The 17,913-nt window shown below is 40.7% G+C and overlaps 1 protein-coding gene across 3 annotated transcripts in view; it reads right to left on the bottom strand.

The window, feature by feature from the left end:
• POLA1 (DNA polymerase alpha 1, catalytic subunit) overlaps positions 1-17,913 on the bottom strand; it is a 302,724-nt gene that overhangs the window by 273,033 nt on the left and 11,778 nt on the right. For all 3 annotated transcript variants that reach the window (XM_006943631.5, XM_019823691.2, XM_045051163.1), the window contains exons 5-15: positions 13,142-13,257; positions 12,630-12,692; positions 11,680-11,772; positions 11,166-11,253; positions 10,674-10,875; positions 10,408-10,586; positions 4,658-4,770; positions 3,670-3,786; positions 2,335-2,409; positions 1,305-1,443; positions 330-484 (exon numbers count right to left, since the gene is read on the bottom strand). In XM_006943631.5, the coding sequence (XP_006943693.1) occupies positions 330-484; positions 1,305-1,443; positions 2,335-2,409; positions 3,670-3,786; positions 4,658-4,770; positions 10,408-10,586; positions 10,674-10,875; positions 11,166-11,253; positions 11,680-11,772; positions 12,630-12,692; positions 13,142-13,257 (1,340 nt within the window). The remainder of the gene's footprint in view (positions 1-329; positions 485-1,304; positions 1,444-2,334; positions 2,410-3,669; positions 3,787-4,657; positions 4,771-10,407; positions 10,587-10,673; positions 10,876-11,165; positions 11,254-11,679; positions 11,773-12,629; positions 12,693-13,141; positions 13,258-17,913) is intronic.

Below are 17,913 nucleotides of genomic sequence, written 5' to 3'. Positions count from 1 at the left end.
TGGGAGGAAACAAGTGTGACAAAATCTTGCTAACCACTGAATATGAGTAACTGGTATATGAGAGTTCATTATATTATTCCAAGTCCACTTAAAGTTCTCCAAAATAAAATATTCAAAAAACAAAAAATAAAAATAAGCCCAGTAATTTAAATCTTTAAAGAACACCTCCAGCACCCAACACATTCAATACATTCTCCAAAATGGAGTTTGGTACTGCATTAGTACTTTCTCCTCCAGAAAGAACAATTTTCCCTTATAGAATAGCTGTACAAGTTCAAGCAAGTATTGCATCTAAGACATGGGTACAAAAATATGCCCTACTTCTTTACCTCATTCTGATGTGTCTTTGCATTCTGCATTGTCTTCATGCTCAAAGACATGACCACAACTGGAGGAGGACCAACATCTTTAATCACATTCACCAGGTCTGGTTTCAAGGCCACTGCCTCAACTTTACACCAACTCACTGGCGGATTCAAGAGCTCTGAAAGAGAACAGATACAACAGATCAACAGCCATTTGCTGAAAAAGGAAAACTACTATAATTAAGACATCTGTGATTAACTGAGATAGTCTTCAATCCCATATTCTAATAAGAATGTCTTATTACATCATCTAACTAAAAATAAGCTCAATTACTGGATTGTATGCAAAGCCGTGTGTGTGTGTGTGTGTGTGTGTGTGTGTGTGTGTGTATGTGTGTGCACGTGCGCGTATGTGGGGGTGGGTAGGTGGGGGTGTGTGTACACATATGCTCATCTTCTTGGTAAAAGGTCCACAGCTTTCATCTGATTTTCTGAAGAATCCAGGACCTAAAATAGGTTTAAAAAAAAAAAAAAAACACTACCCTGAAGGAATCACCAAACATTTTTAAGAGATTTGTGAAGACAAAACAGAGTATCACAGATGCAAACACTGGAAAACATCGGGTAATAAACCAAATGAGCACTGTCCCCTTCGGGCAGGGATGCTGCCTCTCCTTCAGGGGTGAGCAGCTCACTCCGCACAACAGGGGGCCCATCAGCAGGGTGGGAGGTACACGCCAGGAGCGGCACAGAGAGGGATGCGGGGAGGGGTGCGGGCAAAGGCCACCCAGACTCACTAAGGTCTCCCTCCCACCGAACTGCCAGGCACTGCAGCGACGAAGTGGCTCCAAGCATATTCCCTACACTCACTCGAGGAAAACTCTGAGGAAAGAAACACAAAAAAGGACGTGGACACACTGAAATAAATAGACCAAGTCCTTAACTTCTAAAAATCACCCTACTGGCAATTTAACTTTCTGAAGGTAAATTTTTCCTTACGTGGATTTTTTACTTCAAGCCAACAAGGTCCTTTGATCTTTCTGTTCATCAAGAATATTTCCAGGCTGGATGTGTTGGTCCCAAATACATGAGAAAAAGTTTCTCCTTTCAAATCCTGAGGAAGCTGTGGCATTTCAGCCTGAAAAAGGCAGAGAAGAAAAAAAACAACAACCCTTTTTTGTTTAAAACCATTACTTCACATTTTCCGAAGTCTGTATTTGAAATAAACAAAAGCCTCTCTACGAACCACCAGAAGAAATCCCTTTGATATATATGAAATGTAATTTGCAACAAATGAAATCCCAAACAATTCACAGTAGGACAGAAAAACAATTCACAATGACAAAATAATGCATCTTGATGGCACCCATTAGAAGAAAAATAGGCCAAGAAGCTCCCGGAAAAGAGGATTTCTGTCCAGAGCCATACATGCCTTACTGATAAAGAACAGCTGAGTAAGTACCACTCCATTAGAAGAATGAAAGCAAGAGAGTGGAACTCATTCAAAATGCTCCTAGGGAACTTTTCATCACCACTGTCAGAAACATTTCTTAAAAGTTTCCCTTTTCCGACATTGTGAGATCAAAACTCTAGAACAAAGGTAAAAAGAGGTTAAGGCCCAGTTAATTAACATCCCAGAGCAATGACCTTGCCTATCACGGGAGCAAGAGCAGCACTACAGCGACGCTACGGACGATCCTCTCTCACCTTTCCGCGGCTCAGAAGGGACACTCCAACAGACTAATGATGTGCAACTCCATCATGTGGCCTTCACTCCACTTGACAAGCAGTTGTGCAGTCTCAACTTATTTATTTAAAGATGCATACTTGAAAGCCTGAGACAGGCAGCATAACCAGTGTTCTATGTACTCAAATTAATTTGAACCATTTTCATTATTCATGACTGTAAGTCCACCTCACTGAACTATGGACTTGAGGAGCCCTGGCAATACTCCTAATTGAAAGCCAGCTGAAGTCTCAAAAATAGAGAAATGTCATTCTCAACCAAAACCCAGTAATTTTGACTTACGGCGTATCTAACTTCCAAGTACTCGGATTTTTCTGGAACATCAGGTATCTCAAAAGCATAGTTCTTTTCCACTTGCTGGAGACGGGCGGGGGAAGAGATATGCAAAAAACATATAAAAATAATAAAAATAAAAAATCATCAACACAAAAACTTCACAAATGAAAATGACAAGCATTCCATGTACAACACGTGCCCCTGTATTCAACAGTGAGGAACCTAGTATCATTATGGAACACAAAGGTAAATGAAGCCAAAAGGGCACCCTTTCCCCCTTTCAACTAGGACTAAAACACCCAGTGACAAAATGCTAAAAAGTTATCTCTTAGACACTAGAGAACTTAGAAATATTTGCATTCAAGAAGGGCAATAAAAGATTTAAAATTTTTATAATGTTAATGTATTAAATCATTTGCTACTCTTTGATATTAACCAATTCCATCTTGCTAGAAAAATTACTAATTAGCATTAAAATTATAGCTCCTATTTACTGAGTGCTTATCAAGCACCAAGGACTGTTCTAATCACCTAACATGAATTAAGTGACTTAACTCTTGCCACAACTCTTGAAATAGGGCCCCATTTCTCAGGTGAACAAACAGGCCCAGAGAAATCACTCAGCTTTTGTCCAAGGACACACACAACAAAGTGGTAGGGCTAGGACTTAAAGCACAAGCAGTCTGGTCCCAGCACCTATGCTCTTCACCATTATACCACACTATTTTTAGAATTTTAGAGGAATGATCCACCAGCCGTAATTCAAAGCTCAAATAGTTAAGACCATTAACCTTAGCGTCAGCAACTCAATCCTCCCTTTGCTGAAACCACTGTTAAAAGTATGCTGGGTTACAGTCCCCTACGATGATGGCTAAAGGTGTCAGTGATATCACTAAAATCAAGGCCAATCAATATGTAACACACAAATAAAAGATTTTTATCCTATCAGAAATAGCACTATAGTCCCCACTGTTTGACTATAACACCTTAACCTTCTGACCAAAACGACTTGCCAGTAACTAATAAAAACAAGATCGGAACAGATTCTTTCCATTTCAGGAAAAGAACACAAAACATGCTGCAAGTACTGGAAACAATTACTTTGCTATGTGTTATCTTTCTATTCAAATTCAAGAAAATTATTTTCTAAGTAAAGAGAATTACTTTTACAAATCTTAACATACTAGCTTTACATTGGTATCTATGAAATTTCCATTCAATGAATTGCAGTCACAAAAAACACATTTTGTACAAAGAAGACATACAGTAACTATTCTGTTAAGTCAGGAAATGAACAAACAACTAATAAACAGCTGGAAAAAATTATCACCAAATACAAACCTTGGACTTGAACTTCATAATTTTATATTTTGCTGCTATTTTCTCATCGAATTCATCATAAACATCCTTCATTGTAACTAGAGTTTCTGTTTCTTTTCCTGTATTCAGATCAATTTTCTGCTCTCCCATGGGGAGAGAAGGGAAAGGAAAAAAAGTAACTGTATATGAGATCTTTTCAACAACCAGAAACCCAAGTCTCATTCAATTCTCATCTTCAGCCATTTAAACATTTAAAAGAACACTCTTACAGAGAGATGAATTCAAAGATACAAAGAGACCCCAAAAAGGTACGAAACCCAATGCCCGATTCCTCCCAGTGGCATCATAAAAGCACATCAGATAAAAATGACTGATTCTACAAAATGGAAGAATAGTGTTGTAAATCCTGACCAAGAAGCTTCACAGTTCAGCTGAGATCTCAGGGGACGGGCTGGGGTTGGGAGGGGAGTGTGGGTATTAAGTCCCAATTTCGAAAGGAGGAGCATATGGAGCTGACCTGGCTGAATGGCTATAGTGGGCACGGTACTGCTACATGCATAGCAAAAGCATGAAAACTGGGCCAAATGCCCTGGGACATTTTAGAGCCATACACTCCCAACCCCGATTAGTATGGAAATGAGGGGTCAGAGAGAAGAAAGCATTATATACTAAAATGCAGACTTTAACACTCTTAACGAAAACAGTTTTACTACATTTCTCTATTTCTCCCAACCTCTAATGGAGCTGCTGACAATCAGTGGTCATCAGGCAGTCAGCAAAAAGGAAGCATCAAGGCTGTGGATAACGACTTGCCAGTAACTAATAAAAACAAGATCAGAACAGTTTCTTTCCATTTCAGGAAAAGAACACAAAACATGCTCCAAGTACTGGAAACAATTACTTTGCTATGTGTTATCTTTCTATTCAAATTCAAGAAAATGTTGAAGAATATGGCTGGTGGCAGAACATACAACGTACTTGGAATTAGAGGCTAACCACTAGCAATTACCGTTTCGCGGGGAAGGAAGTAGAGTGTTCGCTCGATGTTTTTCACCATGACACAACAGCTCACGTGGGTTTTGGCAGATTCAATCCAAACTTTGCCAAACAGAAATACCACACCTAAGAGAATAGGAGAAAACCATGAGAAAAGAAGCGTTTCAATTACTCACATTAAAGGCGCAGTGTGAAGGCTGACTGAACGTGTCCACACATTCATGCCTTCATGACACACCATTTTTTATAGTAAATTTGCAACAGCTGCCCACCCCCCAAGCCCAATTCCTTTACTCAGTACTTATGCCACACAACATCACACTAGTTAAAACGTGACCGCTGAGATGTCAGGGGGCAGAATGATTCTCCAACCTGATGTAAACGTTTTCCCCAGAATTTGGGATATCCCAGGTAAAGAGAGATAAACTTCAGTTACTGGGGAGACATCCCAAGTCTGAGTATCCACACTTGGGGAACTACTGAGACACTCCAGGTTAGTGCAGAAACCTCTGGGGAAGTGGGGAGACATCCCAGGTCAACGTATACATAACCTCAGAAATTAAAGAGATACCCTAGGTCAGTGTAAGGAAAAAACAAACTTTCCCAGAACTGGGACTACCCAGATTCAGAGAAACAAACAAACAAACAAAAAAAAGCAAACTATTCTCCAACAAATCTCCTACTGAAACCTCCTGTGGGGGGGCACCTGGGTGGCTGAGTCGGCTGAGCATCCAACCTTGGCTCAGGCCATGATCTTGTGGTTCGTGCGTTCAAGCCCCACATCAGGCTCACTGCTGTCAATGCAGAGCCCACTTGGGGATCCTCTGCCCCCTCTGTCTCTGCCCCTCCTCCCCCACTTGTGCGCATGTGTGCTCTCCCTCTCTCTCTCAAAAATAAACATTTAAAAAATTAAAAAATAAAAAGAAACTTCTTGTGAAGTGTGAGAATACTAACTTGCTTTTTAGCACTTGTACTTAGGAATAAAAATTAACATTCATGTATAAGAGTAGCTATGTATGGTGCATCACTATTTTTCTATATGTAAAATTGCATTTGGGGAAAAACATAATAGATCTCATATATCATATTCTATATAATGATAAGGATGTCATAAGAGAGTTCAACTACTATCTCCTATTTTACCCTTTCTACCTCACTCACTACTTAAATATCTGGATAGGTGGTGCTTATCATGTTCATTTTTCTTCTATTCCTATTTAAAAAGTGATCTAGCAACCAAATCAGCAGACATGCTCCTTTTGAGATTCCCATGTAATGTATACCACAAAGTAAAAACAAGCCTTTCTACATAGACATCAAGTCACTGTTCATGAAAACTGGTTATCAAGAAAGGACTCCAGAGGTTTGTCAACCTAAAAGATGGCCACTGTGCAAAATCCCGAGCTCTGTGCATAATTAGACAGCAGTTATCAGCATAGCCACTCAACACAGCCACTTGTCTGAGCACTAAGAAAATTCTGGCACATGCAAAGGCTACTGTTCACAAGGCCAATTACTCCAGTTTCACAAGATAGCTCATCAGTGCTTCCTTTTGTCACTCATTCTAGTGGAAATAAGACCATCTAAAAAATTTCATTTCTGCACATGATTAAAATTCTTAAAAGAGTTGTGTGATTTTCAGCTGGGGTGGGGGGGAGAAGGGGAGAGGGAAGGGAGGACTGTGGGGAATGATTAAAAAAGAAAAAAATCACAAGAGCTCAGAAAATTAAAAGTCATCCTCACAACAGTGAGAGACGAAGAAACAAAATTCCATGCAAAGAAAAATAAAGACCCTAATATTGGATTCACAGATTCAAATAGCTCATTTTACAGTCAAACTAATATCACACTTCATGCAACACATTTGACACTGTTTATGCCTCATTTGCCACAAAAAGATCATGGTAAACAAAGATTACATTCCCCCCAAAGTTACTAGCTGAAACCAGGTGCAGTCAGGATTATTCAACCTTGAAAAAGTCATAATGAAGACAGGATATCTTCCCATATGCAAAGAGTAAGACTCTTTTCATAATTATGGAGCATTCAGCAATAACTGACTTACTTAGAATCTGTAAAAACGTGAGACACAATAACAGGGTCTTTGGGAGTACTTCGTTTTTATTAGCAGCATTGATTTCACCAAGGCTCAGTGATCATTACCTGCTATCATGATGAAACTGTTCAACCCCCTGAGATTAAAGGACGTCTTTTTTTTTTTTTAAGCCGTCCTTTTTAACCCGTTGGCATCAATCACAGAGAACGCAGCTTAAGAAGTGCCACAGAACAGCAGAGTGGACTGTGGGTGAGAAGCCCAGAGCTCTGGCCACTTTATTTTTTGAAGCCTTAACTTCCTTCTCTATAACTAGACCAGACTGCCTGAGGCCTTCTCCAGCACTTGAAATTTCCTTTTACCATAGCATTTGGGAGATAAGCCAATAAGAGACTAGTATCTGTTTCAAATGCAGAATATTTCCCGATAGTGGTTGAAAAGGCCTATCTTTGACTATGGTTAGCACCAGAGATTCAGTAATGATACGTGTCATAAATTCGTGGCTTTCCTAATAAAGCCGCGCTTCAATGCCTCGATCTTAACCTCCAACAACTATGACTATAGACAAGCACTAGCCAATAGAAATTTCTGTGATGACAGAACTGTTCTATCTATGCCATCCATGGATCTGGTAGCTACTAGCCACAGGTGGCTATTAAAGCATTTGAAACGTGGCTACTGGCTGAGAAGCTGAATTTTTTTATTTCATTCTAATTACTTTAAATCTAAATTTAAAGAGCTACATGTGGACAGTGGCTACCATAGTGGATGGTGCAGCTCTAAGCCTTGTCCTGCGAAACGATGCTGTCGGTTTCTCAGAGTATCAACAAGAAAACAAAAGGTGGAAATAATAAACTCATTTTCACACAGAAAACAAGACTGTTGTTGCTTCAGGTTCTAATCCTTGGCAGTTGCCAGTGGGCAATCTGCTGGTTTATACGTGGATTAACCTTGGCCGGCACCGTGTCTCTCTGCATTACCCGTTCTTCCCCCACGCTGCTAGCAGGCTACAAGAGGCAATCTCAACAACAGCAGTGAATGCATCTCTGGCTCCCTGAAACCTTCCATGTGCATCTACAGGCCTGTCCACAGCCATGCAGTGTATTTCAATGGACATTTATTCAATACCTACTACATGCTTGGCATTAGGCTGGAAGCTGGAAATAAAAGGTCCCGTCCATCCAGGAGTTAAATAAAATACTTTGGAGCAAGAAAAACACAGAATCAGATCTTTACAAAGTAGTATGACAAACAGTGCACCAGGAAAGGGTATGATGGGGTCCCAGGGAAAATGAGGCTGGTCTAGAGGATTAGGAAAACTTCCAGATGACACACCTGGGCTGAGACAGTGAGGGCATTCCAGTCAAACACCATGAGTAAAGGGACATGGTATCAACAGAAGCAGGTGTATACAGGGAACTATCTCTAGAACACAGAAGTCATATACGGCAGGTGGCAGAAGCCTTCCTGAGGAACTTGGACTTTATGTTGCAGACAGTAGCCACTGAGGTGTGTTTTGGGTTTGTTGCTGGTTTTTTTTTTTTTTAACAACGGAATGACGTGGTCAGAGCTCCCCTGCTGAGCAATCGCTCTGGCAGCAATGTGGGGATGACAGCTGAGGGATCTCTCAGGAAGCTATCACAATGGTTTCAGGAGGCAAGTGGGGATCAGAGGTGGAAGACGCAAGGAGAAAGAGAAGACAGCTTGTCACCTTGAGGAGGAGAAAACTAACAAGATATGGTGAGGAAAGTGAGGAAAAGGGGCAGTCAAGGCTTGCTCCCGAGTCTCTGGTTTTGATGGGACCATTAACCAAGACAGGGTATCAAATCCAGCACCGAGCGGACCCAGCAGAGAGACTAAGCACTGGGAAGGGCAGGCCCACCACATCGCGCAACTCCAGCAAGCCCCCCAGTGTTGAACTCCAGGGAGCGGGAGACACGTGAAGCACATGTGAAAACGGTGTCCCCTGAAGCCGTATGATAGGGCAGGCCTGGGTTTCGGCACTGGATGGGAAATACCTGCTCAGCCGCATGCAACCCCACCTGCCAGTCTACCCTCCACTGGTGAGCAGCAAAGAGGTAGTAGCCAAACAGGTGAGAGGGTCTAACCGAACTGTCTTGTCACAGCTGAAGTAGATACCATTTCTAAGATGGTTGAGATTTTTTAACAGGGCTTATTCTTTACCTACGAAACTAACACACTGCAGTTCACTACTCAAATGGCTCTGCACCTGTCCCTATGCATTTGCTATGCTGAGGCCTATTAATGCTTCTGCTCCCTTCGGAGAGACTGTTAACAACCTTCCAGTGGATGTCAATGCCTGGTTATCTTTAAGATAAATCTGGCCTACAAGACTGATGGTTAATGCTTACTCCTCTTACTCATTCACTTGCTTCATGGATACTCTATTTTCACTGGATGCAGCCTCCGGGAAACCACTTTGAAAAATACACAGTTGCATCTACCCTCACACCCAGAAATGGATCCAAGTGAAGGCAACTCTGCTTAAGAATATATGTGGTATTTTATATTAATCTGACCTACCTTGGCATGCCCAACCCTGGGGTGAAGAAGGGCTCAAGGAGGACAAAAAAAACACTAGAGAGCCTCCTGGCTTTGTCTGAGGCAGAATTCACATTCTCAGTTCATTCGGAGGAGGACTTGGGAACCATCCTCGATTCCTCCTTTCTGTCAGTCCCCATGTCAATCCAGTGACAAATTCATGTCAAAATACATGTGAAATACATTCATTCCTCTCCTCCTCCACAGCCATCACTAGGCCAAGTAACCAGCATGCCTGCCCTGTACTGAATGATCTCCAGGCTCCAGTCTTCCCCTCCCCACACACACACTATTCTCCGCACAGACCTATTTATTCTCCACACAAACCGGAAGGCTCCTGTTAAACAGTAAACCCAACTATATGACTACCACCGCCACACCACCAGCACTTAAAATCCTCCACTGCAGCCCTCTCCATTCTTAGAGTGAGATCTAAATTCCTCAGTGTGGCTTTCATGGTCCTTCATCACCTGGCCTTTGCCTTTGTCTCCAACTTCACTTTCTACCAATCTTGTCACTGGATTGCTGTGCTACAATCAGACCGGTCTCCTTTCTCTCTCCAGGCCTCTGTGCTCACCAGTTCATCACAATGAAATGCTCTTTCCTCAGCTCAGCACGTGCCTCAGATCTCACCCAATGGTGGTCTCCGAAAACAGGCCTTCCCTGGCCATCCCCCAACTAACTGCCTTCACACCATTTACCAACTTACCTTATTTACCACCCATTTTTCCCCACCCACTCCCACCACAGTTGAATGTAAGCTCCGCTGGGACTGGGAATTTGTCCGGCTAGTTCACGGCATCTCACTGCCTGGCATACAGCAGGTATTCAATTTGCTAAATAAACAAATTAATGACTGATTCCATTTAAAAGAAAGCGCATAACTACAACTTCAGATACATCGAAGGTGAACAACAAGCACAGATTCCAAAATCACATATAACTGGTTTTCGGAAAACACATTTTTAAGGATTATTCATACCACAGCTCATCTCCACCGGGGTGGCTCACACACTTCACAATGAATGAATGGTGCTCTTTTACTACACATGTATGTGAGGGCAGAGCCTTTGCCAATTATAGTAACTAAAGCACTTAAGGGAAAGGCACCATTCTGTACTAAAGGCGGTTACCATACGTATGATTACCTGGTTGGGTGTACTGATCTTCATAAGCATCCAGCCAATAAAACTGAAACACTTGTTCCTCATCTGCCCCTTTTACCAGCGGGAGGTGACCGGAATCCACTTGGACTTCCTGGGCTGAGAAACTGCTATCATCTTCCTGATCAATGTCCCAACAAGAAACATCTGGGAGGAAACTTCCTCTGCAGAAATCACAGATCAAAAACTTTCAAAATCCAACTGAGTCATTTGTAGTGCTACCTGCCAAAAAAGTCATAAAATGCTCTTACAAGTAGGACAAGGGGCCTTTCCCAGGATCTGCCTCATGTTTCACCCCCTCTGCTGGCTCACTCTCTTGGTCCCAAGTCTTGACAGCCATGGGCTCCACATCTACTTCCTCAGCTTCCATAGGTTCATCAAAGTCACCGTCTTCAAAATTCATTGTCCCGGAGTCCTTCTTGTCGTCTATACACAAAGCTGGCCCGGACTCTCCTGTAGGCGTCATCACACATTCCCATCATGTAGAGCTGCCATGTAACACAAAGGCCTCCCCCACACGGCAACAGCAGCCTACCCTTCCTCCCACACTGTGCCTGCATTCCTGTTCAATCTCCAAATTGGATGTTTTCTAACTTTTGCTGCTATGGATTCAAATCTTTCACCCTTAAACCTGCTATCACAATACCTTCAAAATTGCCTCCACTTCCTCCTTCAGGGGACCTCCATTCCCGACAGCATTTTGCAACTGCTCAACACCCTTGCAGCTCTGACATTAGACTTACCAGCAAATTCAGCACGTTTAAGGGGAACAGAAGTTAATGGAGGCTCCTTCCTTGAGACAGGGGAAGCAGTTTTTCTTGAAGGAACTGCCTGTAAATATTTTTACATGTTCGGTCAGTTAAACCTGCATAGTATTTTATACTGTCCTACCCTGACCGGAGAAAACGACAGTTCCCATTTATACGACAATTTTATGTATCATTAATGTAACAGCTTCCATTATTTTACTGTTACCTAGGTTTACCAAAAAATACTTGTTTCCAGGAAGAAAATTATTGCATTTAGCACAGCTGTAATACCTATAATAAACACATACTAGTTACTAAAAATTTACTATGAAAGAAGCAGGCACATGCTATTTTTGAAATACATGAAACTATACAATCAAAAGGGAGTCCTAATTTAAAACAAAAATCAAGAAGAAATTCAAAAGCATTTCCCTCACATAGAAAAGCAACAAAATAAGTTTTAAGCAATAATACAAATCAAGATTGAAGGTTTTTCCACTCACTTTACCTTGGGGGTGTGCACAGAGAAAGGATTCAGTGAATCTCCAATGGATCTTTTCTTCTTTGGTATCATTACAGGTGGTAGAGTTATTTGAGGTGTCTTTAAAAGGAGGAGTAAGACAGACATTCACTGCCATGCTTGGCTTACCAGAAGACAGAAAAAGTACATTTCTTCCCCCCAATGAAGCCTAATAAGCAAAGCATTCTTCCTTCCCTGCTCCCCCAGCAGATCTATGTTCATGTACTACAGTTACTATAGCAACAATACCAGACTCACTAGAAAACCAGAACAGATATTAAAATCCACCTCTCACCCAATTTTTTCTTTTTACAACTTAACATACTTTTCCCCTACCCCTCCAGGATACTGCATGTAAAAACTGTCAAGCTAGAACTACACATGTTGGTGTTGTTTTAACGAAGCGTTACTTAGAAAGAAACACACCTCTAAATGAATTTAGTCTCCACGTGTAACAGCCCCATTGTAAACTCCCAGAGCAGCCGAGCCTGTCTGAGTTGTCTCAGGAACAGCTCACTGCCTCTTCCTTCACTCCCTCTCTGAATTCAAGATGAGGATCTCATGCCTGACTGTGCAGACTGACAGGTTTCAATCTATTTCGGGAACATACACTGCAGCAACTAAACACAAGCAGCGTGCATTCCCAGAACTGACTCCTGTATGTTCTTACTACCTCAAACACATCCCCACGCAGCCCCATCGACATAACTGCATAGCTTGTAACAGCTGGAAACTACTCACCTAAAGTGGTAAGAAACCAATTTGGAGAGTTGTTTGTGTGTGTGTGTGCGCACGCATGTGTGTGTTTTGGGGGGGGGTTGTGTTGTCGTTGAATTTTTTGTTTTAAATTCTAGCAGCAGTCTGTTTTGTAAAATTACTGAATTGTTTCTTCAGCCTATGTCCCCCGCATATTTGACAACTCCCCGAGAATGACTTACCTCAGTGTTCAGATCTTGGAGAATGTCACCTAGCAGATCATCCTTAGACAAGTCGACAGCTTTCTGAAAAGTATAATTGGAGACAGAATGAGAAAGCCCTGCACTTCACGTTCTCACCCACACCATTTGTCTGTGAAAGGAAGAACCCAACCAGTCAGTCCTTGCCTCTTCAGTCCCCACCCTGAGGACTCACCTACCGTTCAGATCTTAACCACCACCTGTGTACATGCAACTCCTAAACCTAGAGCCCCCATCCTGTTTTCACCCTCATTCCAGGAGCCTCCGGCTAATCAATAAAATAAACACCCTGTCCGTTCACTTTTCTATCTCCAAGTTCCAAACAATAAGGTGCCTAAATTCATCTAGAAATACACATCCAACTTCGTGAAAGTGGGAAAATACAATGGAAATATCTGAGCTCAAGAACACTGAGCACCTATTGTCCATACAATCAAATACTAAATTTACTTCTCAAAGAAAAAGACAAAATACAAGGAAACCATGAAACTCACATCTGCAGTCTTCTTCCCAGCACTAGCAATGAACAGTGACTTGATATTGTTTGGTTTTGTCACCACAGTCTTCTTTACATTCCTCCTGTCTTTAGTACGTGCTTTTTCATCTTTGCCTGTTGGAATACAACTTAGTCATAAACATGTACAACTAAAAGCCTAGTCACCTGCCCTCTGTATAGGAGAATGAAAAGAAAAACATAAAGAATTCAAAATACAAAAACACAGGTGCCTAGTTGGCTCAGTTGGTAAAGCATGTGACTCTTGACCTTGGGGTCATGAGTTCAAGTCCCATGTTGGGCATGAAGCCTACTAAAAAAGAAATAATAAAATACAAAAATATGAGACTTTATACGTGGTACACAGGGAAGAATCTTTAAAAGTGGCTTAATTCAGGAAAACTTTGGCTAAATGTTATTATAAAAACTGATGATGGGGGACATGGCTGGCCCAACTGGTGGAGCATGTGACTCTTGATCTCAGGGTTGTTGAGTTCGAGCTGCATGTTGGATACAGAGATTACTTAAAAATAAAATCTTAAAAAAAAAACTGATGAAACACTAAATATCAGGATAAGTTACTAAGCAGGACTGTTTAATGGCTATTGTTAGTGTGAACAGAAATCTTTTTAAAAGGTAGGATTTTTTTTTTGTCTTTTCTCCAAGAGAAATGAAACAACCAAGCTCATCTGGAACCAGAGGATTAGCCTAGCAGCCTTCATCAGATCATCTTTTTTAGTGCTATCCTAATGGCAGGAAAACTGAACTATGAAGAAATAGGATTACCAATCATGGTAGTGTAGCATCCTAATTTCCATCTTCTGAGGAAGAGCAACCACACACACACACACACACACACACACACACACACACAATATGTTGTAACAACACTAAACGGCACGGAAACATTTTTTCCATGTTTTCTCTTATGGCAATGTGTTAATCACCTACAAACTCTTCTAATACTGCCAGTTTTACTCCCTCTTTCTGATTCATTCCAGAACTCTCTACCTCAAAAAGACCTAGAATGAATAGTTAATACAGTGTGGCGTAAGAATACACACACCAGGGGTGCCTGGATGACTCAGTCAGTTTAGCGTCCAACTTCGGCTAAGGTCATGATCTCAGGGTTTGAAGTCTGAGCCCCACATGTCGGGCTCTGTGCTGACAGCTCAGAGCCTGGAGCCTGCTTCAGGTTCTGCGTCTCCCTCTCTATCTGCAACTCCCCTAGTCATGCTCTGTCTCACTCTTTCAAAAATAAATAAACATTAAAATAAATTTTTAAAAGAAGATATCCACCAGATGAAATAGAAAATTGAATCCAGAAAAGACTGAATTACTTGTGTAACCTAGCATATAATAAAGGTGGCATCTTATATCACTGGGGAGAAAATTGACTTTTTAACAAGTAGCGTTGGCTCTCCAATTGTAAAGAAAACAGTACCAACACAAAAAAAATCACAGATCAAAAAATTTTTAATGAAAATAGACAAATACTTTCAAGTTCCTTTGTAAGCTGGGTATAAGAAAAGTATTTCTAACAGATTCAAAATCCATCTGCAAGAAAAAAATTGACAGATTCAATTATACCAGAAACAGGTTTAAAGACAAAACACAAGAAAACTTTTGCAGTGCTTTGCAGATAAAGAACCAATTTTTCTGATTAAAAAAAACTCCTGGGGTGCCTGGGTGGTTCAGTTGGTTAAGCATCTGACTCTTGATTTCAGCTCAGGTCATGACCTCACAGTTCAGGAGTTTGAACCCCACATCAGGCTCCGTGCTGACAGTGTGGAGCCTGCTTGGGATTCTCTCTCCCTCTCTCTGCCCCTTCTCTGCTCATGCCCAAGCACTCTATCAAAATAAATAAATGAACTTTAAGAAGAAATTCCCTGATATTAAAAAAGCCCCAAGGCCCAAAAACAATGTGCACAATAAACACAAACATACAGTTCACATTAAAAAAATATATAAACAGTCGGGGCTCAGTGGGTTGAGCATCTGACTTCAGCTCGGGTCATGATCTCACAGTTTGTGAGTGCGAGTCCCGCATCAGGCTCTGGGCTGACAGCTCAGAAACTGGAGCCTGCTTTGGATTCTGTGTCTCCCTCTCTCCGTTCCTCCCCCGCTCACTCTCTGTCTCTCTCTCCTTCAAAAATAAACATTAAAAAAACTTAAAAATTAAAAATGTATAAACAGCTCTAAATTTCATGAAAAGATGCTCAACTTCATCTGTAGAAGAAACACAAATGAAAACCACATTCAGATGTCACTTCTCACGTATCAGAATGCCAAAAATCCAAAGGCCTGACAATGCACTCTGTTGGCAAGGCCATAGGGTCTAAATGGACACTCCTACTGTTCATGGGAGTGCAAAATGGGACAAGTACTGGAGCAGTATCTCCTGAAACTCCATGTGCATTTACTCTCTGAGCCAGCAATCCTCCTTCTAGGAGTTTTCTCTGAGAAAAGCACCACACACACCAAGTTACTCAATGCAGATTTTTTTGTGAAAGCAAATTGTTGAAAATCTAATTGACAACTCACGGAAACCATTTGAATACACCATCATCACATGTTTATACAGTTAAATACTATGCAAGTATGTAGAAATAAGTAAGTAAGAAAGAAGTATCTCCATGTGCTAATATGGAATGATTTTCAGGTCACCCTGTTAAGTGAAAAAACAGAGTATAAAAGCATCCACAGAAAAATCTCTTTTGTGTGAGAAAAAAATAAAAATATACACACATAATTCCATTCCTGGGTATATACCCAAAAGAACTGAAAACAGGTGTTCAAACAAAAACTTACACATGAATGTTTGTAGCAGGACAATTCACAATAACCAGACGGTAGAAACATCCCAAATTCCATCAGCTAATAAATGGATAAACAATATGTGGTATAGCCTTGCAATGGATTATTATTCAGCCACAAAAAGGATGGAAGTGCTAATACATGCTACAACATAAGGGAACCTTAAATCATTATGCTAAATGAAAGGAGCCAGACACAAATGGCCACATATTTTCAAAATAGGCAAATCCACAGAGACAAAGACTAGTGGCTGCCAGGTGATAGGAGAAGGAAGACTGAGGAGCGACTGCTTAATGGGTATGGGTTTCCACCTGGGGTGCTAAAAATGTTCTGGAACTAGATAATGGTCATGGCTACAAACATTGTTAACTTATTAAACATCAATTATAATAAAATGTATGTGTATTTAACTGCAAAAAGGGCATTTTTCTCGTGTACCTAAAAATGAAAAAATTGTAGAACATTTGTGAAAAACATAAGAGAAATAATTTTTTATTGAAATCATTTGGCAGTTTGAAACCAGAATAGAATTAATGGCCAAAATGTTTACAACACAAAATACAGGTCCTAATACAGGGTATCAAAAGAGAAGGTCAACAGAGGTTTGAATAGCATGGAAGGTTTCTTAAGTAGGCTTTAATCTCCCCATCGTAGGTTAGTAGTATCTAGAGAAGGACAAAAAGAAACATAAAGAATAGGAGCCAACATCTGATGTAGAATCTTTCACAGTGTTAGTACTTCTGTTTTGTTTTATTCATTTTCCTACTTGTTTTTTCATTAGGACTTAGTTAATATTTTCTGCTTCTATTTGATAACATGTCAGGGACTGGATCCACACCAGAGAGTTGTCCTTTTACATCTATGCAAAACTCTACAATTTCTTCTAAGTCTTCCAAGGGGACTACAGAATTCTCTTTCCCTTCCTAAGATCTTAGGGACCTTATTGGGCTCTCCTGAGGGGAACTGAGCCAGTGGGGACTCATGGATGAATGGTGGCAAAGCATGGAATAAAGACGTATAAAACTGAGAATGCCAAGTCATTCTCTTCACTGATGTATTACTAGGAAGAGATAACAAGATGACAATGGAAACAAGAAGATGACTCGTGTATTCAACAAATACTGCATACTTTCTCTGCACGTGCTACTGTGACTGGCACTGAGATGACTAGGACATGGGTCCTTTCATCAAAAACCTCCGGGTCCAGTGCAACCTAACTTACAGATAACAAAACTCAGGTCCAGGTAACTGATGGGAGTCATTAAAGATGATAAAGACAATTCACAACAAAGCCATACTCAAACAAAGTCTTCCTCCGTTCAGGGAGATAAAAAGCACACAGGTTCCTTTCATTCTCTTCTTCATGGACACACAAAAACTACAAATACACAATTAGTCACATTGCTACCAAATGGTACCACCGTGTAGAGTCCCTACCTTACACAGGTTGGCAGAAACCAGAAAGACAGTCCACATATTTACCGTAACTAATGAATGACTAAGTAACATCCAACATTAAAAAATTACATTTATCCTTATTTCTTTTGTGGAAGGAAAACAGGAAGGATAATCAGAAACTATTAAAAATGGTTACCTAGGGAAACTGGGTAAAAACCAAGTAGAGAGCACAGTGATGAGGATAAGATTTATCTGAGTCTTGATCTCAGTATCGTTTTGATTTTGAAATCATGAAAATCTTTCACAATATTCAAAAACTGAAATTGAAACAAAGGATTTTTTTAAATCCTAATCCGAATACAAACACAAATGAACCTTGGTAGTAAACTGATAAAATAGCACAAAGAAAAAAATACTTCACGCACCTTCCAAACACAATCCTCTAACTATACACCCTTAGTGAGAACAAATAAAACTGCAAAGAAATTATTTAGCCATTTTTATGTACAATTCAGTACAGTTACATATATTCACAGCATTGTTCAACCGATCTCCAGA

Source organism: Felis catus, chromosome X (assembly GCF_018350175.1).
Source record: "Felis catus isolate Fca126 chromosome X, F.catus_Fca126_mat1.0, whole genome shotgun sequence".
Taxonomy (NCBI): domain Eukaryota; kingdom Metazoa; phylum Chordata; class Mammalia; order Carnivora; family Felidae; genus Felis; species Felis catus.
Note: the sequence above shows the minus strand (reverse complement) of the source record. Positions and strands in the feature narration are given on the sequence as shown.